The sequence below is a fragment of the Malus sylvestris genome, chromosome 14 (assembly GCF_916048215.2).
Source record: "Malus sylvestris chromosome 14, drMalSylv7.2, whole genome shotgun sequence".
In the NCBI taxonomy this organism is placed as follows: Eukaryota; Viridiplantae; Streptophyta; class Magnoliopsida; order Rosales; family Rosaceae; genus Malus; species Malus sylvestris.
Window position 1 is genome coordinate 13,049,876 of NC_062273.1, and position 25,701 is coordinate 13,075,576.

General features: G+C 37.5%; 1 protein-coding gene and 1 long non-coding RNA gene across 2 annotated transcripts; both read right to left on the reverse strand.

Moving 5' to 3' along the window:
* Nucleotides 1-1,696: 1,696 nt before the first annotated feature.
* LOC126598858 (uncharacterized) lies at nucleotides 1,697-7,361 on the reverse strand. The gene is made up of 2 exons (XM_050265220.1): nucleotides 7,026-7,361; nucleotides 1,697-2,425 (listed from the first exon to the last, which is right to left on the reverse strand). The coding sequence occupies exons 1-2, from the start codon at nucleotides 7,341-7,343 to the stop codon at nucleotides 2,420-2,422; spliced, it is 324 nt and encodes a 107-aa protein (XP_050121177.1). The 5' UTR covers nucleotides 7,344-7,361; the 3' UTR covers nucleotides 1,697-2,419.
* Nucleotides 7,362-9,065: 1,704 nt separating this feature from the next.
* On the reverse strand, nucleotides 9,066-15,758 carry LOC126598859 (uncharacterized). Its single transcript, XR_007614995.1, has 3 exons — nucleotides 15,240-15,758; nucleotides 14,518-14,575; nucleotides 9,066-10,185 (listed from the first exon to the last, which is right to left on the reverse strand). It is a non-coding gene; the product is annotated as an uncharacterized LOC126598859 (long non-coding RNA).
* Nucleotides 15,759-25,701: the final 9,943 nt, after the last annotated feature.

A 25,701-nucleotide genomic window follows, 5' to 3' on the forward strand; every position in this document is an offset into this window, starting at 1 on the left:
GCATTCTATCGAGCGAATCTACACTATTGGTGATTTAATATCTTAGAGCTACCATTGTAACGAATTGTGTGTATTTTTGAAAACCTACATTTTCATTCGTCAATTTTCATTAGACTATCGTTTAACCTCGCAAAACTTCTTGGTTATATTTGCACTCGAAATGAGCTAAGTTCTCTGGTGGCAGTGATTAATAGAGTATATCAATGTTTACGACTGCACTATCGCATACCACCCCGATGGTGCAAACATGGTTGCTAATTTCCTCATTAAAAGGACACATTGATACCTGAACATTCTTCAAGCAATTATATTTCCACCTTATGCGGAACTTTCGATTCTTTTGCGACTTGACTCTTGATCATCAGGAAATTAAGTTAGCCATATTTTAAAATTCGATCATTTCAAGTTATTGCTATCCAATCAAGCTAAGTATTTACATGCATTCAAGTAGTAGAGTTGCATATTTAATCCATATATCTTGTATTCTAGATTTAATGGACTTGTTTTGACTCTCAAATTCTTAAGTGTTCTTTTAACCTTCTCGACATGATTTCTCGCTTAATCTGTAAAGAATTCATGATGGATCGGCTTAGCTAAAATGTGTGCTCAGTTTCATATCGATTCTAACTGGGACATTTGGAGCATCTTATCAGACTTACCAGGAAGAATTCTAAGTAGTTTTGAGGATTGAGCCATTTTTTAGTAAAGAATTGGTGAAGGTAGAACTGCAAGTTCCGAGCTTGGTAATTGATGTGAAATATTCTAACACTCAAATTAAAACCCTATGATTGTAGTATATGAAAGTAGGGATCGTTTTAGGCTGGGGATTAGAAGGGCTGCTAATCTACACAAATGAAACTCTCAAACACTAAACTAGACTCAAAAATAGAAAACTAGATTCTTATGACTCAAAATTGACCAAATTGACTAAAAACAGCAAAACTAAGTTAAAAAGACTCAAAACAACTACCAAAGAGTGATTTGGATGAATTCTAAACTAACTTGACTCAAAATACTAAATGGGGACAGATTTGAACGAAATTAACTAAACTAAGACACCAAATAAGAACTGAGGGGGTTTTTGGACGAATTTGACAAAAATAAGTAAATTGCAGCAAACCAAGTAAGTTAAAATGAAATTAAGGTGAATTCAAAGGTGAAAAACTAGTTAGAGGGTCTTTCTCCACACATGAAATATATGCACATAAATTGAATTCCAGTATTGTTTCTTCAAACCATGAATGACAATGCCTAAATTAATTGTGAATGTACTAATTAACCTTCAGATTTTCCTAAGTTCATTGAATTGAATGGACAACGCATCGCAACCAAATTATTCTTATCAAGTTCCCTATATGAACAACATGATAGAAATACATATCAAAGATCATTACGTTCTATGAAAATTATAAGCATTGACATGGCATTCGTAACTATGAACTGCATGATACTCCTGCCAAGAATCTACTTAACACGATTGTGACTAGCAACCTTCACTACTTGTAAATATAAGTTTGTAACTATTAGGTGAAACTCCCTCATATTTTAGCATCAAATTCATGTATGCAAACTAAGTATGCATCATTAATCAACACACAAGAACAAGTTCTCAATCAAACAGATAAGCAAATCACATTCATGTTTTACGAAATAATAACTAAAAGTAATCGATTCATATAAAACATATGTCCATGGCTTCAAATTCACCTCTAACTAAAAAGGAATTAGTTCCACATGTTCATAACAATTGAAAAGCAACAGAAAATTAAAATGGAAACAAAACGAGGGAAGAAAGAACTCTTATAACTCCAATGGTTGCAGGTGGCTTGCGGCACAAGTCCTCCTCCAATGGAAGCCACGACAAAGCTCTTCTTCTCTAAGGGTTGCGGCTGATTGTGTTTTAGAATTATATGGGGTGGTGGTCATTTGAAATTTGGCTTAAAACATATATTTATAGGCTAGGGTTTGGCCGAATTTCTGGAGGAAAAGGCTTAGGGTTTGCGGCACAAGGCTTGGCCCAATCCAAGGGGGAAGATAACTAGGGTTTCAGGCAGATTTTTAGGGTTTCTAGAAGTAAGGGGTGCGGCACTCTTTTAGGCTTCTAGAAAGAAAATGTTTTGTGGCAGAAATTGGAATTTCTAGAAAGGTTTGGGGCACCACCTTTCTAGGGCTTCTAGAAAGGTGGGTGCGGCGCATGTATAAGAGAAGGGATAGGTCTTCTAGAAGAGATTTAGGTCCCCTTGCAGCTTATTACTAATCTTCCAAGACTTGAATTGATTTCTCCATCTCTTTAGCACATTCCTAGCTTCACTTGATCTTTGAAAACATCCATTCCTTGTGCTCCACATGCATGCAATCCAATCCAGCCCAAAAGTGCTCTAAAATAGTGCAAAATGCACTTTCTTGCCAACTTTGCCAATTAGATCTACAAACACATGAAAATAGCTTAAATCACTACAATAAACACAAACTAACTATGAAAATGCAAGAAAACAAGCTAACTAAGTCGCATAAATATGCTCCTATCAATAATCATATGACTGGTTTCTGTGAATGGTTAAAACGGCAACTGTTATTCAAATGATATGGTCCTAGTGATAGTTCATATATTATAGATTTCAAAATTTGTACCCCTCGATTAGGAGAGCGACGATAGTGTTGAGTCACGAAAGAAATGCTTTATGACATGTGTTCGCCTCTACGCATCTTTGGACTATTTTACTCCGGTAATTATGGTTTGTGTGTACGTGGATGCCGAAGCACTTCTAGTAGCTCTGATTAGTATGCTTAGGAGTAGTGCGGGAGCGCGATCGAGGCGTAAATCGGACGATTCATGCACCTTCTCGCTGAGGAGCAAAATAGTAATTGTGGATCCTTCGGGAACTTCTCATTTGCTTACTGAGACAATGATGAGTTATCAGCATTACAGGCTGCAGACTATAGTATTGATTGCTTAATTGTTGGGTTCGCTAAGCAAGTGGGCAAGTTGACCTATCCACGGCAAGAATTATTAATGAGCTATGGTTTAGACTCGACTCAAGACACCCCAATTCTCAGAGTACGTGACATGACTGATGTTTGGGCAAGGTTCATTTTCATTTTAGGTTCTAATTTTCAGTGCAAATATTTTTTAAACTACATTATTTTATTTATATATGTATTTTTGCTATTTCAAAATTTAGGTGAGTTATTTTCAATTTTGATTTAAAACTCAATACAAGTATTTGAATTGTACATTTATATATATATATATATATTATTATTTTTTGACGTTATCATATTAGACACATATATTTTTGACCTTATGTTATTACATAATTATATGTATTTTCAACTTTATAGTTTTATACGAGTATTATACAATACTATATTATTGAGGAAGGAAGAAGGTATGAGCTTGGAGGCATGAAAGAGAAATCATTGCATTCCGATCGTGATGGAATGGCATTTTCTTTTATGCAGCCGCTCTAACTTGATTTCTTCCTTGTATATATATGCATATTTTCTCCCTATTTTCGAGTATTTTACTTATAACAAGTTATTTCAAATTTCAGGGACTAAATTTTCTTAAGGGGGGTAGATTGTAACGACCCGTCCCCAATTATCATGGTTTTTATAATTTTAAAACATGAATTTACGAAAATGCCCTTCGAGGAAAAAATGTTGACTTTTGTTGACCGCCTTGTTGTGTCACGTAAGGTCCATTTTCTTAGCATATCATTGTAGTACTCATCGCTATAAGCGTGTGGGCGCAAGCGGAATTGGATTTGGAGTTACGATGAATGTTTTACGGAACTACGAAGTTGAAGGGCAAAATAATCATTCCACTATTCTAGATATTTTATTATTTTATTAATTTCTATCACTTGGGCGCCCACACCCCACTTCTCCTTTTGCCACGTGTCCCATCTCCCTAATCTTCTGGAACTTTCTCCCTTTCCTTTCTCTCCCGTGACACTCCCTCCCTCTCACTATTCTCTCTTTCTATTGAAGCACCCCACCACCCACCCTCGCCATCCTCTTCGGTGAGCACCACAAACCACCAACCTTTTCTCTTTCTGTTCTCCCCCATCCTTCTTGGACTCTCTCGCCTTTCTCATTCTCCTTTTCCCTTTGCAAATGCAGAGAGCGAGACCACCACCACCATTACAGTTTGTTAATGAATAGGTAAGCCTAGGAGTCAGTCTTCTTTGTCTTAATGTGATGTGCGAGTTCGATTTTTCAATGGTTGATTCGTTGTTGTGAATGATTATAACGAAATTGGCTCGGGAAGAATTTCTCAGGTTTCAGTGAGCCATCCATGAGCTATAGATGCGTTTCTGATCGTTTTCGGCCACTATTTGATCCATTATTGGTATGGCTCGAATCCTTACTTCCTCGACTTTGTTGGCGAGTTTTAGTGTAAATTTGACCCCAAATCGGAGCCAGGGAAGTTTCTCGGCCAAAATCCCTAAATTTTGGTTTTCTCCTTCGTTGGGTCTGGTGACCCGTGAGCCTAATTAGGTTGACCCAACCCGTGGCCTAATCCAAATCTAGACCAAGCCCAGTTTAGTAACCCAGCCTAAAACTATTGGCCCAATAACCCTAACCCGGTCTAACCCAACTGAACCAGGCCCAAGCCCAGATCCTAATCGGATCCAACCCAACCCAAGCCTAAAACCTATATCCCATGGTCGGTGCATAGGTCTGCGCATGGAAGCGCGTGGAGGGCTGTTGGCCCACACGCGTAGGTTAGCACGTGAACAGCCCTATGTGTGTGTCCATGCGCGGCTCATATGCTGACCATAGGATTTGGGTTTTAGGCTTGGGTCGGGTTGGATCTGATTTGGATTTGGGCTTGGGCCTGGCTCAGTTGGGTTAGATCGAGTTAGGGTTATTGGGCTAATGGTTTTGGGTTAGGTTACTACACTGGGTTTAGGCCTGATTTAGATTGGGCTTGGTTTTTCAATTGGGCCACAAGTCGGGTCAACCCAATTGGGCTAGCAGGTCACCGAACTTAATGAAAGAGAAAATCGAAATTTAGAGATTTTGGCCGGGAAATTCCCCAGCACCGATTTGGGGTCAAATCTACACTAAAACTCACTAAGTAAAAACCAAATTAAAGGTAAGGAAGTAAGGATTCGACCCATACCAATAATGGATCAAGTAGTGCCTAGAAACGGTCGAAAACACATTTATAGATCACGGATGGCTAGCTGGAAATTGGAAAATTCTTCCCAAGCTGATTTCGTGTTATTCCTTCTTAACAACGAATCAACCACTAAGCAATCGAACTCGCAATCACATTAAGACAAAGAAAAGTGACTCCTAGGCTTACCTAATTGGAGAAGGTGGAACTCGCCAGATTCGTCGACAAACTATACTGATGGTTGTGGTTTCGGCCTCTACATTTGCAAAGGGAGAAAGAGAACGAGAAATGCGAGAGAGTCCAAGAGAGATAAGGGAGAACAGAGAGAGAAGGTTGGTGGTTTGTGGTGCTTGCCGGAGAGGATGGCAAGGGTGGGTGGTAGGGTGCTCGGAAAGAATGAGAGAATGAGTGTCACGGGAGAGAAAGAAGAGGGAGAGAGTAAGATTATCGAGAGGGGACACGTAGTAGAATGAGAAGTGGGGTGTCGGGCCCACATGACAGAAATTAAATAAATAATAAAATATCTAAACCCTAATATCTAGAATAATGGAATGACTATTTTGCCCCTCGACTTCGTAGCTCCGTAAAACGTTCATCGTAACTCAAAATCAAATTCCACTTGCTAAGAAAATGGATCTTACATGACATGACAATGTGGTTAACAAAAGTCAATGTTTTTGCCTCGAAGGGAATTTTCGTAAATTTATGTTTTAAAATTATAAAAATCATGATAACTGGGGACAGGTCGTCACATTGCATTATCCCAACTATGAGTTATCATGTGACATGAGTATGAAAACTTCTCGTTGATTGCATTTAGTGGATTCATTCTCTATTGAGCAGCTACATATTTGTCTTGGTGTCAGTCACACTGATGACTGCGACCAGTCACTTTCCTAGAGAGAAGACAAAGCATGTGCTGATCTTAATAGACAGTCAATGCCCAATTGGCAATCCTATGATCAGGAACATTTATCATATCTATATGTTATCCAAAGAAGCAACTTTGAGATTAATGACATCACCATTATATAGGATTCTTAATCATGTGGTTAAGTCTCTAAATGTGTTTGGATCTTGATGAGACCTTGATTCCTTGGGTTGAACTATCACCCTTTTAGTGTCATAGTGGGGTGCACTAGTGACACTTTTTGGTTGGAACCAAATGAAGAGTTCATAAATGAACTTTTCCATTCAAACAACATTGTTGTAAGCTTCTATAGGGCGATATATTTTTCATTCATGATAGAACACACTACAGTTATTACTTTTAGTGTTTCCATCCAGTTATCTTTTTAGTCTTAATAAAAAGATATCCAATTATGGATGTGATATTAGATTTGTTTGTACCATACTTGACCAATTCTGAAACTACTAAGCATCGGTCAACGTTATACCATCAAGCATCCAAAAGAGTTTCCCTCCAACCAGGAGGCCAATCACAGCGCGATACATGTTGACATCAGAAGCCAATTATAGCGCGACACGTGTCAACATCAGAAGCCAATCACAACACAACACGTGTCAATGTCAAAACAAAGCTAGAAACTCTCTTCTATAGAAGGAGATCATTCTCCCACAATATTTCCTAATGTCATTTATACTAAATCATTCACTAGTACTCATTAAATGAGAGCTTGAACCTATGTACTTGTGTAAACCTTTCATAATTAATGAAAACTTTTCTACTCCGTGGACGTAGCCAATCTGGGTGAACCACGTACATCTTGTATTTGCTTCCCTGTCTCTATCCATTTACATACTTATCCACACTAGTGACCAGAGCAATCTAGCGAAGGTCACAAACTTGACACTTTCTGTTGTACCAAAGTCCTCACTGATTTTGTGCATCAACATTTGGTGAAATGGGGTCAAGATGAATTGAATTTAGGCTTACCTTGGTTGTAGTGGATGGCATAGAGGGCATATGGGGCTGCGGCAAGGGTGGTTCTTCCCTTACCGTGGCCTTGTTATTCTCCTCTTCTTCGAGCATCAGCTGTTCATCCATGTTTTGGCTTGGTTTGGATGTCTTGGGTTCACCTCCAACCTCCATAGCACTTCCCAAAATGATAGCATCATGGATTTCAAAATCTTCCTTCAAATTTTCAATATTTGAGTTTGAGAGTTCACTTTGCTCTTGAATTTGTGCCGTGAACTCCATAATCTCTTCAAGTTGATTTTTCAATTCGCTCATCTCTTTAGCTTGATTGAGCATTGTTTCATTTTGATTTTGCTGCCCCTGCACCAAAGAGGTTAGTAATTGAAAAATTTGATCACTATCTGTGGACATACTTGAATTTGATTGGAATTGTTGTAGGGGAAGCTGTGGTGGCTACATAGGTGTTAAGTAAAACTTATCAGATTGCTGCCAATATCCATCTTGTTGAGCCTCCTTGGTTTGATTTTGTGAGCCATGCACCAAAGAATTTATTTCATCAAAAATTCGATCATAATCTATTGACGAACCTGAGTTTGATTGAGCATATTGTATATGAGGTTGTGATTGCTGCATAGGTCTTGAATGGAACTTCTCTTCTTGCTGCCAATATCCATCTTGTTGGAATTGTTGAGGTTCTATGTAATATGAATAATCTCTCCAATCCGAATTGTAAGCGTTGGAAAACATGTTGTCCCATGATTGACTATGGCCTTGATAACCCAAGGCATCTTCATTCGCAGCGAATTGAGAATATTGCTGAGTTGGATATCCTTGCCCATAGGACACACCACATGTAGGGACACTTTGCATTGTGGTCCTTTCGGCATATTGTGACAATTGAGAAGTAAGTTTCGCCAATTGAGCTTGAATGGTAGCAAAATCCATGTCTTACTTCCCTAGTACCTGAAATCAAGGAAACAAAACTAAATCAAATATCAAAAGTAAAAAAAAAAAAAAAAACATAAACAGAAACAAAGTCAGTAACTAAAAACAAAAGACACGAAAATAAACAAAAAGAAATAACAAGGGATTAGCAAAGTTGCTAATCCCCGGCAACGGCGCCAAAAACTTGATGCGAAAATTATCTTAACACACAAATTTAACCATCTTTTGACAATTGTAGTACAAGTATAAGTAGGGATCGTTCTTGACCGGGGATTAGGAGGGCTTGCTAATAACCTCTAAACTGACTCAAAAACATAAAACTAAACTTAAAAACACTTAACAAGGCTCACAAGACTCAAAGCAAACTTAAAATAATCAAAACAGCTTAAAACAACCAAATAAACTTAAACTAGACACTATGAATGACTTTGGATGAAAATTGATTTTTACTTGAATCAAAACACTTAAAAACACAAACTAAAACAGATTTGAAACACTTTGAAACAAGAAACTAAAAGGGGGGTTTTGATTTGGATGAAGTTGAAACAAACAAACAAGTATGAAAAACTAGACAGATTGTAAAACGAATGTGAGAAATAAGATGATGGATGGGATAGCTAGAGGCTTTTTCTCCACACATGACATGTATGTAAATAACTTGATTTCCAGTTACTACTTCATTGAATTATGAATGACAATGCTCCAAATTAACCGTGACATCACTAGTTAACTCTCAGATTTTCCTTGTTTTATTGGCTTGGATGACATCATTCGACAACCCAAAACATTCTTCAAACGTTCCCTACATGACATCATAATAGAGATACAATCAAAGATCATTATGTTTAATGAAAATCATAAGCATTGACAAAGCACTTGCAACTATGACATCATGTCACTTATGCTAGGAATTGAACTTAACGCGATCGTTTATAAGTGACCTCCACTACTTATGAATATAAGTTTGTAACGATTATGTGAAACTTTCTTATATTCTAGCAACGGATTTATGCATGCCAATTAAGTGCCGACCCTTAATTAATAAATACAAATAAGTTATCAATCAAATAGTTAAGCCAATTTCATTCACGATTCAAGAGTTCATAACTGGAATTTATCAAATTATATTGCACACATAATCATGGCTTTGAAATCACCCCTAGCCAAGAGGGGTTTAGCCGCTCATATTTACAACAAAATGAAAGGAAATGAATTTAAACATTAGAAACAAAAGAAAGAAAACACCTAAAGGCTCCAACGATCCAAGTTGGACAACAAGCACGTCCAAGCACTTTCCTTCCCTTCCTTTGCTATGGCACAAGGTGTTGGTGAGTGTTTGAAGGTTTGTTTTTATGGAGGAATTGATGTGAAGATGAATGGATGTTTTTGGATGAAGGTTGTGTTGAAATGGGAGTGAATGATCTAACAAAATATGAACTAAATTTATGTTACACACACTTCCTTTTATAGAGGAAATGCATGGCAATGGAGGGGAACATGGAGTGGTGTAGCAATTGAGTGCAATGATGCATGAAATATGAAATGATGGAGGGAACAAGGAATGATGTAGCAATTGAGTGCAATGTTTCAATGTAATGATGCATAAAATCTGAAATGATAGAGGGAATAAGGAATGGTGTAGCAATTGAGTGCAATGATTCAATGTAATGATGCCTGAATCTGAAATGATGGAGGGAACAAGGAATGGTGTATCAATTGAGTGCAATGATTCAATGTAATGATGCATGAAATCTGAAATGATAGAGGGAACAAGGAATGGTGTAGCAATTGAGTGCAATGAGTGGTGTTTGAAATGATTCAAAGGTGAAAGTGAAGTGATGATGCAAAGCATGGGGGTAAAATGGAGTGGTGTTGCAGCTAGGGAACATGAATGATTGTGCACATGGTAGAGAAAGGAAATGGTGGTGGAATGATGCAACAAATGAGTCAATGGAGGGAACATGGATGATGATGCACGACATAGGAATCCAAAGGGAGTGCAATGGTGGTGCACGACAATGATGGAAAGGTGAATGGTGGAGTGACGCCCCTTTGTGGCTGAGCTCTTTGTCCTTTTTACATTAATTCTTCTTTCTCTTTAACACATTCCTAGCCTCTTTAGTCTTCAATTTCGTCCATCCACCTTGTTCCATGCATATGCTATTCATTCCAAGCCAAAAACTGCTCCAAAATGCACCAAAATGCATCTTATTGCTTCATAAGGCCTATAGACCTACAAACACACGAAAATAGCTTAAAATACATAATTAACTAAGAAATAACAACATAAATGCATGAGAACAAGCTAATTTAGTCGTATAAATATGCTCCTATCAGATACCTGATTGGAAACAAACTAGGCCTGACCCTTTTACAAGGAGGATCTTCGACACCTCCCTCCACGCAAAGACAATGCAGAAGCTTGGCTTGCAACTCTATATTGGAAAGGATGACCCAATTAAGCATCTTAACCTCTTTGAGTCCACCATGGCATACCGGATGCACACCGACGAAGAACGATGTCTTGTTTTCCCTTCCACCCTCTTTGGCGGAGCTCTAAACTGGTATTTTCATCTTGCACCTGAGACGGTCGACTCATTTGAGGAATTGAGGAAACTGTTTGTTTCTCAACACATTTTCCAAACCGATCTCTTGCACTATGCGGATGACTTGTACACTATTCACCAGAAGCTAGACGAGTTATTACGTATGTATGCTGGTCGTTTCAGCTATGAGCATTCTCATTGTGCTGAGGTAGACGAAAAAACTGCTCTCAAAGCCTTCACGGCAGGCCTACGTGACTGTTTCTTTAAGTACATGATTAATGCCAATACTTGGACGACTTACTCTGAGGTGATGGCGTAAGCTTATAACCATGCCTCTGCCGAGGCATGGACATACCAAGAGAAACCCCCAACAACCATCCCCTATCAGCAAGTGGGGAGTGAAAGCCAGACCCACCCAAATGAGAAGACCTCAACCTTCCAAACGGCAACAGTGCCTCCTCCTACCTTACTTAATACTTCGCCAAGTCAACAGACATATCAATCTCAAGGTAAAAAGAAAAATTTCCATCCTCACCAGTCTCATTTTAGTAAAAGGAGTAAGGGACACTATCGCGATAACCAAGGGTATCACCACGATAATGCCTGCCCCCAGGTAGTCAACATAGTGGGCCAAACACGTGTCAAGATAGGCCCTACCCCGAGGTATGAGACATACACGCCTTTGAACGCCACATGCGTGGCCATTTACCCCAGCATATTACATATGATACCGAAGCTAATGCCGAAGTAGTCGGGTTATAAGCCCACAAAGAACAAGGGCACGTTTTGCTGCTACCACGAGCTTAACGACCATGACGGCGAGAAGTGTATCACCCTTCGTGATCATATTGAAGCTTTGGCACGTGAAGGAAAAATTGATCGATTCCTCCTTCACCCTTCAAAGGATAACCGTAACCAACACCAAGTGAATGTGATATATTCCATAAGCTGCGGCACACCTATATCTGAATCTTCCAATAGGGCCATGAAAAATAACAAACGAGCTTTATGGCCTGGTTACCAAGTGTTTCACATGGAAGACATCAGGGGAGGCAAGTATCAAAAGCCTAACTAGGATCCAATATGTTTCTACCCTGAGGAATAAAGAGGTATCATCTACCCTCACAATGACCCACTGATCGTTGAGGCTCACATAGCCAACTTTGAAGTACGACGAATCCTAGTAGACACGGGGGCTTCGGTCAATATCATGTTTGCTGAAGCTTTCAGGGCACTTAATGTAGCTAAACACTTGCTCGATCGCTCGATTTCTCCTCTGATAAGCTTCTCCGGTGATATCGTGCAACCTTTAGGGAGCATACACCTATCTTTCACCATTGGTACTAGCCCTTACACAGCTACCATTACCACTAAATTCCTGGTGGTTGATTGCCCAACGGCATACAATGTCATCTTTGGACGCACAGGCATCAATGTTCTCAAGGCCATGGTATCCACACATATGTTGTTGATGAAATTTCCAACCCCCTATGGCAATGGTTACATCAGAGGAGATCAACTTAGTGCACGATCATGTTACAACACTTCGGTCAAGCAACAGAACCTGCTTGCGCTTAAGGAAACCCTTTCTATACATGACCAAGTCATAAAGACCAGCCCGAACGAAGCCAACTTGGATCTTCACGGTGGCAACAATCAACCCAACGATCCTTGAGACGACTCTTTCACCCAGCAAGCACAACCCGCTGAAGAGTTAGATAAGGTTTCTATCTCAAAAGACTATCCAGATCGCATGGTGAAGATTGGCACCACCTTGTCGCCACCTATTCGGTTGGCATTGATAACTTTTTTGCAAGAGAACACTGAGGTCTTCGCCTGGTCATACGAGGACATGCCAAGCATATCTCCCGATATCATATGTCATCGCTTGAGTATTGACCCCAAGACCAAGCTGGTGAGACAGAAGCGAAGATCTTATGACGCTGAACGATACAAAACAATGAAGGCAGAAGTTGAAAAACTCAAAGGCATAGGTTTCATCCGCGAAGTCAATTACCCAACATGGGTAGTAAATGTGGTCCTTGTTAAGAAAAATCTGACCAAAGAAAGTATCATGCTCCAAAAGGTCTTGTGGAAAATGTGTGTCGATTACACTGACCTAAACAAAGGATGCCCGAATGATAGCTGTCATCTTCCTTTCATAGACAGACTTTGTTGATGCACAAAATTAGTGAGGACTTTGGTACAACATAAAATGTTAAGTTTATGACCTTCGCTAGATTGCTCCGGTCACTAGTATGGATAAGTATGTAAATTGATAGGGACAGGGAAGCAAACATAAGATGTACGTGGTTCACCCATATTGGCTACGTCCATGGAGTAGAGGAGTTCTCATTAATTGTGAAGAGTTTACACAAGTACATAGGTTCAAGCTCTCCTTTAGTGAGTACTAGTGAATAATTTAGTACAAATGATATTAGGAAATATTGTGAGAAAATGATCTCTATTTATAGAAGAGGGTTTCTAGTTTCATTATGACATTGACACGTGTCGTGTTGTGATTGGCTTCTGATGTTGACACGTGTCGCGCTATGATTGGCTTCTGATGTCGACATATGTCGCGTTGTGATTGGCCTCCTGGTTGGAGGGAAACTCTTCTAGGTCCTTGACGATATAACGTTGACCGGTGCTCAGTAGTTTCGAGATTGGTCAAGTATGGTACAAACAATAGAGGAGTTCTCATTAATTGTGAAGGGTTTACACAAGTACATATTTTTAATCAATACATAAGAGAAAATAGGACAAACAACAATATAAACGTACCAATAAATAATGTGTATGAAATCGAACGTACCAAAATAAAAAGAAATTAATGTACATAACAATATGTACCAAATCAAACGTACCAAAATAAAAAGAAATTAATGTACATAACAATATGTACCAAATCAAACGTACTAAAATCGCAAATAAACATACCAATCAATGTTTTTTACAAATTAAAACATACCTAACGTCAATATACACATATTATGTTGTACCTAATAATAGTTTGTCAACAACTATAAGTACAACAAAATAAAATAAAATAAATAAAAGCAAAGAAAAATAGTTTGACAAAAAAAATATGAAAAATTACAGTGTTTTTATGTGGATCACCAACCATTTGGAAAAAAAATCAATAAAACGAACTATTTGAAAAAAGAGATAATATTTAATGTTTGTAAATTGTAGAACAAAAAAATTATTTTGATCGAAAAATTATAATTGGAAAAAGAGATAATAGAGTTAATAACTAATAAGTAATATCCCACTAATAAGGGGAAAAAACGCATAAAAAACCTAAGACAAAACATTTAGAAATTAATAATTAACATTTTATTTTAAGAAAATACAATAATGAAATGTAATTTAATTTAACAGAAAATGGTGAGGTGTCTATTGGTCAAAACACTTTAATCAAATCTTGAAAAGGCATAAATGACACGCCATAACCCAGAATGTCCACATGGACACCGAATCGGGTTGTGTTGGCCGACACCTGGAAGGCGACGAAGCCATAAAGTCTAGTTTGGTGGAATATGTGAATAAATTTAAACCTAGAAGTGCCTAAATATAAGAGTGCGTGGTGACTGGGAATGAACTCATTTCACACGTGATGTCAGAGCATAAGTAAAGTACAGTAAGATAGGATTCTTGGCAAGCACTAACACCGGGGTGCAGCAATGATGAGCAAACTACATAAATACAATCAAGCCATAGTGATTCAATAGTTCTAATCAACATACTAACATTCATAGCCATAGATATAATTATGGCATCAAAGATTATAAGCATACCTTTGCATCCCATAGGATGTAGCATATTCCATAATTTCTAGTCAATATTAAATTCATCAAAGCCGTAACTTGGATTAAGGCATCCGTAGGATCCGGAATAATTTCATAAATTTCGTCATTTTGCTAATGCATATGTATTTTACTCTAATCCAGGCGTACGTAAGAAATTCTTTTTCAAATGCATAAATGGAAACTATAAAAAGGAAAATACCGACTCACCTGAAATCCGCGCTACAACTCCCTAGCACAATATCGAGGCATCATGAACGATCGTTGCCTAGAACAAATATCAAATCATGTCTCAGAATTCTTATCGATAGAACACATAACTTACCTAAAACACATCCCCAAGGACGTTCTAGAATGATTTGAAACCCATTGACCAAAAGTCAACCTTCAGTCAAAGGTCGATGATAGTGTCCACAACCCTACATAACTCAATCTAGAAGATCCACAACTTGGATCTCCGATCTGTAACTTCCAAAGATCCACATTATGCTTCTAAAACAACATACAAAAATCTTACCACAATCCTACAGTCAAGTCTCCGCCAACCACAATTTAAATGGAGGTTAACGTTTTATTTTACGAACTTACAAATCCAATTCAGGAGGATTCATATGTTGGATTCCCAATCCTTAAGTTTCTATGGTCCTCAAATATTACGTACTATAATGTATTAAAGTTTGGTGTCGATCCAACGGTCGGATCGTCGATTGCTATAATGTTCAAGTGGCAGACCTTAGCGAAATTATACCCAAACAATGGAATTTTGTTAATCAAATGTCAAATATGGAATTGGGGCATCCGAATTAGCCTAGGAAGGTCTGGTGAGGTCTCGGCCCACGCGCAGCCCCGACTCGCAGAAAAATTTAACTATTTCCAAAAATTCTCAAATTTTACAAGAATAAAGATCTCAATGAGTAGAGAAAGTTTTATACCTGTGGCCAAGTCCAATTTGGCCGGGAAAAGCTCCAATTTCCCTTGAACTCGTTGGAAACCCTAGAAATGGGTGGCTTCGATCCGTCACCTCTGGTGCTCCGCCGCCCCTACAATTGTTTGGGCTTTGTTGTAGGCCTCAAGAGGAGTATTTTGGTGGTGGTAATTGAATGAAATTGTTTCACAAATGGTGGATCTCGGGCAAGGTTTCCCGCGGCACCTACGGTGGGGTTTTCACCAAACTTCAACTAAATTTCTTCTGATTTTAGGTGGAAATGGTAGAAGGGAGGTTGTGGAAGAGGTTGAAGGTGGTGGAGTGACATGGTTCGCTGGAAAAACCAACGAAAATCGTCGGAGAAAATGAGCAAAACCGGGTCGAGTAAAAAAAGAGAAACAGTCCACTAATCCTGTGCCCTCTTTCTCCTTCCTTTACCCTCATTTCCTCTGTTTCTGATTCGCCAGCCTTCTTTCTCTCCTCTCCCAATTCGGTCAACATCCTCTTCTCTCTCCTCCGATTAGGTAACAGCCCCCTCATTCCTCTCATTTCTCATTTCTTTCCTCCGTCTATTCTTCTTTTTTCCCTCATTTTTCTATCAACTAATATTAAAATAATAATATAATAATTATGAGAAATATATAAAATAATAAATAGTAATCCATACAAAAGTACTTTTCGGATTTGTAGTTTCGTAAAGTTTTAACCGTAACTCCAATTTTGATTCCACTTGCGCCTACGGGTTCGTATCATTAAGTACTTCAAAAATACGCTAAACGAATATTTCGTACGTCTCACCATACATTGGTCAACAAAAGTCAATACCCTCGCCTCTAGGGCATTTTTATAAATTCACATTTTGAAAGTTTATAAAATCGTAGAATTAGGGACGGGTTGTCATAATCTACCCACCTTAAAAAAATTTCGTCCCCGAAATTTAAAATCATTTGCTGAAATAATATACTCCAAAAGATAGGAACAAAGTATATATATAAGGAAGAAATCAAGGTGGAGTGGTTGCATAAAAGAGAATGCCGTTTCATCACAATTGGATTGCATTGACCCATTTTTCATGCCTCCAAACTCAAACTTTTCTTCTCCTTCAATACAATACTACAATATGAACTCCTTTACAAAGACATCAAGTCAAAAATAGATATATGGTAACATATTGTCAAAATACATATATAATATAACCTACAATTTAAAATAGCTGCATCGAAATGAAAGCTGAATATAGAAAAATTTCACTTACGCACTCGTGGCATCAAGTACTCCGAGAATATGTATGTAGTAACTTTGAGTCAAGCCTAAACCATAAATAAATAAACTAACGTAAACAGCCTAATTGCCCACTTGCTTATCGAGTTCAACAAATAAGTTATTGATATTACGGTCTGGAGCCTACAATACCTACAACTCATAGTTGTCTCGATAAGTAAGTAACAAATTCTCGAGGGTGCAATATTGTCATCATGCCCCTCATTGGGAAATACACATAAATCATCCAATTAGCGCCTCAATCGTGCTCACATACTACCCTCTCAGGCGACAATGCAAATAACACACAATTTGCTACATTGTAATCTCGATCATTAAACCACCTATACACAATACTCTTCTGTCAATCATGTGCTATGCATAAAATTTCCTTACTACGTCTCAACAATGCCATACCCAAAACCAAAAATTGTAACCGTAGTTACAAGCAACTAAAATAAAGCTAACTATGTGTTATAACCAGGCTAATTGTAGAACGGACGAAATGCAACATGTCCACTAAGGTTTGAGTAGCTCGTTTCAAACTAATCGTTAGTTTGAGGGTGAAATGCGGGATGTGATAAAGCTTAATACACATGGCCTTCAAGAAGGCTTCCCAAGACTTAGAAATGAAACATGTGTCACGGTGAAATATAGTAGTGACACACACACACGCACACATCATATAACTAAACAATGCAGTTCATAACGCCATAGTGAGCATGTTCATATTGAATTTCCCTCGAGTTTAGCAAAACTATGCCAAGAAGAACAATTAAGAATTTGAGGGTCCAATAAGTCCATCAAATCTAGAATACAAGGTAATTGAAAATTAATGCATGACATCTCGCTACAACAGTAACTTCAATCACCAACGGTAAGGATTCACTTATCAGAGTATTTGTTGGGTGATTGAGGAATTAATAGTCACAACTAAAATCTAAATGTTCGTGCGATTCACCTAAACGGTCTATTTGCTTCAAAATTAGTATAAAGTGCAATAGGGTAGACACATACCCAAGGGTGACTGGAATGCCTTCGGGCACAAAAGATGAATATGAAATCACAGTCAAAGTAGATGTTGATCTAAACGCTAGAAAAATCTTATAATTTCAAGAATGAGTAATTTTCTCAAGTGATCCAAAACGTAGTCCCTTTGGACCAACGAAAAGTAAGCTAACTTGTCAAGTCAGTCGATAATCACCGAAACAACATCATAATATCCACATGTACAAGATACCTTGTACCAAGAGCTTGTGGTGATAGTTCCCCATTTCCGATCGGATAAAGGAAGTGATTATAATCATTCGAACGATTTCTTGGTGGTTTGCAGGTAATGCCATATCAATACACGTGAATTCCACTTGAAATGAGATAAGACAAGTTGAAGGTGTACAACGGTACACACGTCTTTTGATGTGGTAAATAATAATTACATTTGCACAACCAGAGGAATGCACGGTAGTGCAATTGTAGACGTTGATTTGGTTCCTCTAACGCCATTGTCAGAAATCTAATTCTTTTCAAATGAATATGTACTTGAGAGGTATAAGATTGATAAATATTTTGGACACGTCTCTCTATAGAGAAGTGTCATCCAGTTTTCAAGTAACGGTGGTAATTGTTGACTCTAAGTCATGAATAAGATGGTTCATGTCAAACGGTTATACATGTTAGCAAATATAAGCGATACTCCACCATGCTGCCTTTACATGGCCGAAACATCCAAGAAAAACATAATCATGGATTTCCAAAATGATCATTATTATTGAAAGGTGTAAAACGAAGGTAAAATGAGACAACAATTCAGTTATCAGAAACTTTATTCATAATCAACATCACAACTAAACTAACTTTCCTCAGTTGTAAATGAGGAGAAAAACTATAGCAAAAAAATGACTAACAAATTGTTGATAAAATTGACAAGACCAAGACTATCCCGTATTTCACATCACTTTGTGAGAATTTCAATTTTCTTCCGCTACAACCTTCTTGGAAATTGACAAGGATGTCACCTGCTGAGATCACACCACCCAAGAAAAGTGCCAACTAAACAAAGGTAATATTTGAGGAATTTGGTAATAAGCTAACTATTGATATTTAGAAAATTTGGTCTCACTGTCGAGGTAGATGAGAAGGTCGTCGATAAGACCACTATGACTGCGTCAAGCTATGGGAGAAAACTCAGGTTACAAAGGTGGTCGAGTAGACCATCAATTCGAAATATGGGGTAACGGTTTTAATCGTCACCCGATTAAGTTGCTAAAATCTAGGTACGATTCTAAGATTCAGTCTTTCGCCTTCGTGGATAAATTTGAGGTTCTTAAGATAAAGTGTTTAATCCCTGGTTGGGTAAATTCCTAATTGGTAAACTTGGTAACTAAGTTTCTCAATGACGTCAGTAACGTTCAATATGAAGCAACGAAAATTGGTGTAGTACTAGAAAGTGCATCGATGGTGTACTTCACTTCACCATTTGGTGATATCCCAGGGAAAATTTTGAGAAATGATGCCGAAGGTATACGTCCTTAAAACGTACCATACTACCTCTTTTCCTTACGACACCTACTAATAGGTCTTTGTAATTTTCTCAATTCTCATTCTGCTCTTACAGCGGGAATCAACTCATGCTTCAATTCTAATGTTTGTCAGTGAAAGTGACCACAAGGATGGATGGTCTAGAATGTTTTGGTTACCTAGATGGGCAAAATAATTAACACAATTGTGAGTTTACTGTCCTTCTACAAAACTGGCTCCTAAGTTTCCATGATTTAGTTTCTTCAGCTCAGGTAGTCATTGTTAATCAGTTTATCAGTCGCGCCACTAATTAACGCATATATGATACTTTTGATATTGTTCATTACCCTGAAACTGTAAACTGGAATTTTGGCATAAAGGTATCACTCCCAGATACTAGTTCTTGTGTCTGGTATCAAAAATCATACTGCCTGATATTGGTTGACAGTTCCTGGATATCGGACAATATTGTCAATTAGTAACGCCACTGTAGGCTGATTACAAGTTAGAACTTGCTTGGGTAGATGGTCTCAGATGATTGGTAAGGAACTAATCCTATAAAGTTGTTTTAGTAAGTCTAAGGAAGATGCTTACTACTTCGAGGATTCCTACTGACTGTAGGTATATAACAATTCGTACTCATGTGCCTATACTCATCAAAATGACGAGTATAGCACCAAAGAAATTTGGGAAACTAGTATTTGTTGGTACGTCCTAAGGCCGGAAAAGGAATTTGCTAATAATTTACTTTAGGACGGGCTTAAACGTAAGACGATCTTCCTCCTGAAGATCCGAAATGATCCTTAATGTGTTTGAAAAGATTAGTACTATTGGGGACCAAAAGTGATTGTCCCCCAAATGTTCTTCCGTTGTGTGCTACCACTTTAGCACTAGGTTATCGCTCAAGACATTTTTGGCTTCTTGAAGAAGTAAACTTCGTAGGGATTCTAATAGGTAATATACTAACGGTTACTACCAAGGAATCAAAGCTATTTCTGGTTCTTAACTTGGAATGGTTGGTAGAAATGATTAGATGGTAGTGGAATTGGTGACCAAATTTCCGGTGATGCACAACTATTGATATAGTAGCCCTGCTTTAGGGCCTACAACTTGTCTCAAATCTACATAGTTCCTTGGCAAGGAAATTCTTCACTTAAAGTTTAGAGGCGGTAGCCAAAGCGATTTTCTCAAATATCAATAAGTCGCCTAATCCGCCCAAAACTTAAGAAAACCTAACACGTTTTTCGTAGTCGACGAGGTGACTAAATTCAACATTTAGGCTCAAGAATCGAGAATGCTTACATCATGCATGTGATGAATGCAATATTGCCCAAACTTATGCTTTGATACCAAACACACCCCGATCCGGAATGTCCACTTGGCTCCGAATCGAGCTGTGATGGCGGACACCTAGAAGGTGATGAAGCCATAAAGTGTAGTGTGGTGGAATATGTGAATAAATTTAAACCTAAAAGTGCCTAAATATAAAAGTGCCCGATGAAAGGGAATGCACCCATTTCACACATGATGTCAGAGCATAAGTAAATTACAATAAGATAGGATAAGGATTATACCCTCAAAGGTAGCCACCTATACTGAGATTTGCCAAGAATCTTTGTCAATACAAAAGTTCAGCACCTAAAACCTACATGGGCGAAAAATAAGGGTAAGTGGGCCTGAAAATAAAGTTTTAATAAAAACCTTTCAAAATGTTATAACCCGTCGCCATAAAACATGTATAATTTCTAGAAAATCATACTACGTATGAGTATGAAATCAAATGCAAATCAACAATAAATCCAAAAACATGCCAAATCACAATATTTCAACAGTAGTATAATAAAATTAGGTGCTCATAGATCTATGCTAGCACACAAGTCGGAGTCGCCTAATGCAACCTGTACAACTGGACTGATGCTCATCAATCTATGCTAGCACATGATTCGGAGTTGCCTAATGCAACCTGTACGATAGGATTGGCACCTACTTGGATCCAAGGTGAGCATGTGGTGCGGAGGTGAACATACACGTGAAAGATTGATCCTGGCCCTAGCCCTGGGCAACACAATGATGAGCAGACTACATAATTACAATCATGCCACAGTGATTCGATAGTTCTAATCAACATACTAACATTCAAAGCTATAGATATAATTATGGCATCAAATATTATAAGCATACATGTGCATCCTGTAAGATGTAGCATATTCCATAATTTCTAGTCAATATAACATTCATCAAAGACGTAACTTGGATTTAGGCATCCCGCAGGATCCGAAATAATTTCATAAATTCCGTCATTTCGCTAATGCTTATAAATTTTAGTCTAATCCAGGCATATGTAAGAATTTGTTTTTCAAATGTGTAAATGGAAACTATCAATCATATATATATATATATATATTAAAAAAAGGAAAAGACTCATTCACCTGAAGTCTACGCTACAACTCTCTAACATGAATATTGAGGCGTCACAAACGATCGTCGCCTAGAACAAATATCAAATCATGTCTCAGAATTCTTATCAATAGAACACGTAACTTACATAAAATACATATCCAAGGACGTTCTAGAATGATTTGAAACCCATTGACCAAAAGTCAACCGTCGATCAAAGGTCGACCTTAGGATCCACAACCCTACGTAACTCGATCCGGAAGATCCGCAACTCAGATTTCCAATTTGTAACTATCAAAGATCCACATTATACTTCTAAAATAACATACTACAATCTTACCATGATTCTACGATCGGATCTCCGCCAATCACAATTTAAGTGGCGGTCAACGTTTTATTTTACGAACTTACAAATCCAATTCGGGAAGATCTATAAGTTGGATTCCGGATCCGTAAGTTTCTATGGTCCTCACATATTACGTACTATAACGTATTAAAGTTCAATGCCGATCCAACGGTCGGATCGTTGATTGCTATAATGTTCAAGTGGCGGACCTTAGCGAAATTATACCTAAACAATGGAATTTCTTTAATCAGATGTCAAATATGGAATCGGGGCATCCAAATTAGCCTAGGAAGGTCAGGTGGGATCTTGGCCCATGCACCATCGCCCCGACTTGCTGGAAAATTCAATTATTTCCAAAAATTCTCAAATTTGATAGGAATGAAGATGTGAACAAGTAGAGCAAGTTTTATACCTGTGACCAAGTCCAATTTGGCCGGGAAAAGTTCCAATTTCCCGCGAATTCACCGGAAACCCTAGAAATTGGTGGCTTCGATCTGTCACCTTCGGTGCTCTGTTGCCCTTACAATTGTTTGGTCTTTGTTCTAGGCCTCAAGAGGAGTGTTTTTGTGGTGGTAATTGAATGAAATCGTTTCACAAATGGTGGATCTCGGGCAAGGTTTCTCGCGTCACCTACGGTGGGTTTTTCACCAAACTTCAACTAAATTTCTTCTGATTTTGGGTGGAAATGGTAGAGGATAGGTTGTGGAAGAGGTTGCAAGTGGTGTAGTGACATGGTTCATTGTAAAAATAGACGAAAATCATAGGAGAAGACGAGCAAATCAAGTTGGGTTGGCAAAGAGAAACAGCCCGCTAATCCCATGCCTTCTCTCTCCCTCTTTTCCCCTCCTTTCTTCTGTTTCTGATTCGCCAGCCTTCTGTCTCTCCTCTCCCGATTCAGCCAACATCCTCATCTCTCTCCTTTGATTGGGCAATAACCCCCTCATTCCTCTCATTTCTCATTTCTTTCCTTCGTCCATTCTTCTTCTTTCCCTCATTTTTCTATCAACTAATATTAAAAAAATAATATAACAATTATGGGAAATATATAAAATAATAAATAGTAATCCATACAAAAGTACTTTTCAGATTTGTAGTTTCGTAAAATTTTAACCGGAGCTCCGATTTTGATTCTGCTTGGGCCAATGCTTTTGTATCATTGAGTACTTCAAAAATACGCTAAAAGAATATTTTGTACGTCTCACTACACATTGGTCAAGGAAATTCAATACCCTTACCTCTAGGGCATTTTTGTAAATTCACATTTTAAAAATTTATAAAATCGTAGAACTAGGGACGGGTTGTCTTACAAATGTTTAGTCTAAAAGATATAAAGAAGTATAGGGGATTATAATTTCCTCTTACATTTTTGGGTTAATTACATAAACACCCCCTGAGGCTTACTGGGTTTTCACAAAACCTCATCACGTTTGAAACATTACACTAACACCCCATGATATTTTAATTCTCTTTCACATAACCCCTTTTGATCAAAAAGTCATATTAATAGGATAAATCTACACTTATAACTAATTACTTAAATACTAAAAAAGATTTCTTCAAAAAAATAAAAACTAAAAAAGATATTTTATAAATACATAGAAAAGTCAAATCAAATTAAATATTACATTAAAAGATATTTAACTTTATAAATAAACCTAAATAAACTTACAAACGAAATGGTCCCTAAGATTTGTATAATCAATAAAAATGGTTCATGAGATTGAAAATCAATAGAAATGGTCCCTGAGATTGTCCACCATCCATGATTTTGGTCATTCCGTTAAAAACTCTTTAGGCAATTTTCAAATCTTCGTAATTCAATCGTTTCTTAACCAAATTCGACCCATAATATATCAAAATGAAGATAGGAAAGTGTAGAACAAGATTATAACTATTTTGAAGCCCAATGGTGGCTGGAGATGACCGAAAAATAACCTGAAAGGTGATTGGTTCGAGGAAAACTAGAAAACTCGTCGAAAACTGGATAAAATTTAAACGTTCATAACTTCTTCAATACTCAACAAAATTGAGTGATTCAAAAACAAAAATCATACTTCTCAGCGAGACGAAAATAATGATACCTTTCTTGATGGCTAACCGTTCTTGTCGAAGCCAAATCTTCAATCAAAAGGTATTCAATTTTAGGGATTTAGGAAGAATAACTTAGGGTTTTCTAGATTTAGGGATTTTGGGCTATTAATTTGCTGGTAGTGTATGAGTTTGAATATTTAAATTTTTTGCTATTCGTGAAGATGTGATAGAGTTTTCATTTCAGTTATGTAGAAAAAAATGGGTGGAGATGCATAGAGGTGTGTGCTGCAGATTATGTATTGGTTTTAGATTCAATAGACGGACATAGAGCAAACAAAGTATGGGTTGCAGATTATGGACTTGTGCACAAGTTTCCTCCTGTTCCTCTACAGAAAGCTTTTCTAAAGAATGCTAAGAAACTTCTTACTAATTATTACATGTGAACATGATCACATTTCATTCACACAGTTCTTACTAATTTATTTCATCAGTTTTGCTCTCGTAGTGTTTATCCATGTCGGTTTCATCTTATTATTGGAACATGTTTGTAGTTTGACAAGTTTTGAGACAATACACTCTTCTTTATGGGTGTAATATGATTTCCAGTTTATGGATCAGTACCAATATTCAGATTTAAAAAAAAAAATCATGGTAAAAAACCGAATCAAGCCGAAACCAAATCGAAAAAAATAAAAATAAAATTTAACCGAACCAGTTTCGGTTTTGGCAAAAAACCGAATTGTTTTGAACCAAACCCACCCTTATCTGTAACTATGGAAAAGGCTATGCCTAAATTCTTTTTTGTAATTGTAAATAGAGCGACTTTCCCTCTTCTGCCTTCCGTCGCCTTAAGACTCAAAGCGGTGATCCAAGAAGTTCCCTTAATGATAGTGAACTGAGGTTTTGAAAATACTCGTCCAAAGCGTCAAGTAGGAATGATCGGTGAAATCAGTCTTCCTTGCCTTACTGACTTAAAGCAGTTAATAATATATGTCTGTTTGCCTCAATGGTCATTGACTTTTGACTTACTGGCCACGTTACTGAGTTCCTAGGAACGAGCAAGGAAGAATGCCGCTGCTGATAGATCCCGCCCAGATCAAGAGCGGGATCTTTTAGAAACAAAATTTTAGTGGTCGCTATTGCGGCCCTCGCTCTCAAGACTGTCGAAGATAGCATTGAGACTTTTTAATGAATACCTCGACTGATCTAGAAAAACAAGTTAATAAGGTTAGATTTGTCCTATTAATATGACTTTTTGACCAAAAGAGGTTATGTGAAAGTAAATTAAAACCTAAGGGGATGTGAGTGTAATGTTTCAAACGTGAAGGGGTTTTATGAAAACACAATAAACTTCAGGGGTGTTACTGTAATTAACCCTTATATTTCCAGAACGATGAATACTTAAAGAGGAAATTGAAGTAACGGTCCCTCAACTTTAACCCAAATGGAGTAATGCTCATTAACTAAAAATTTGTAACCATAGGTCCCTTAACTCATAAAAAAAAAAAGGTGCAACTATATTCATTTTCATCAACTCTATTAGAATTTCCGTTCAAATGAGTCACGTACCACACACGTGAGGTTGAGTCAAAAGGCAAATATGGAAAACCAAATAAAAAAATTGTAGCAATGATGCTTCAACTTCAACTCAATTGGAGAAATTGTCATTTAACTTTAATCCAATTTGAGCAATGGTCCCTTAACTTTAACCAAATTATTGCAATGGTTATTCCAACATAATTAACGGAGTTGACAAAAATGACCATAACCGCATATTTTAATGAGTTAAAAGATTAATAATGGTCATAAATTTTTATTTAAGAGATTATTTTATTATTTTAATTGAGTTAAAATCGAGGAATCATTTCATCAATTTTCTCATATTTAAAACTTAGTTGGAAATTGAAATACTACACTA

What these genes read in the sequence shown, in the direction of transcription:
- LOC126598858 (XM_050265220.1), bottom strand. Translation starts at nt 7,343, where the DNA reads ATGCTCAATCAAGCTAAAGAGATGAGCGAATTGAAAAATCAACTTGAA.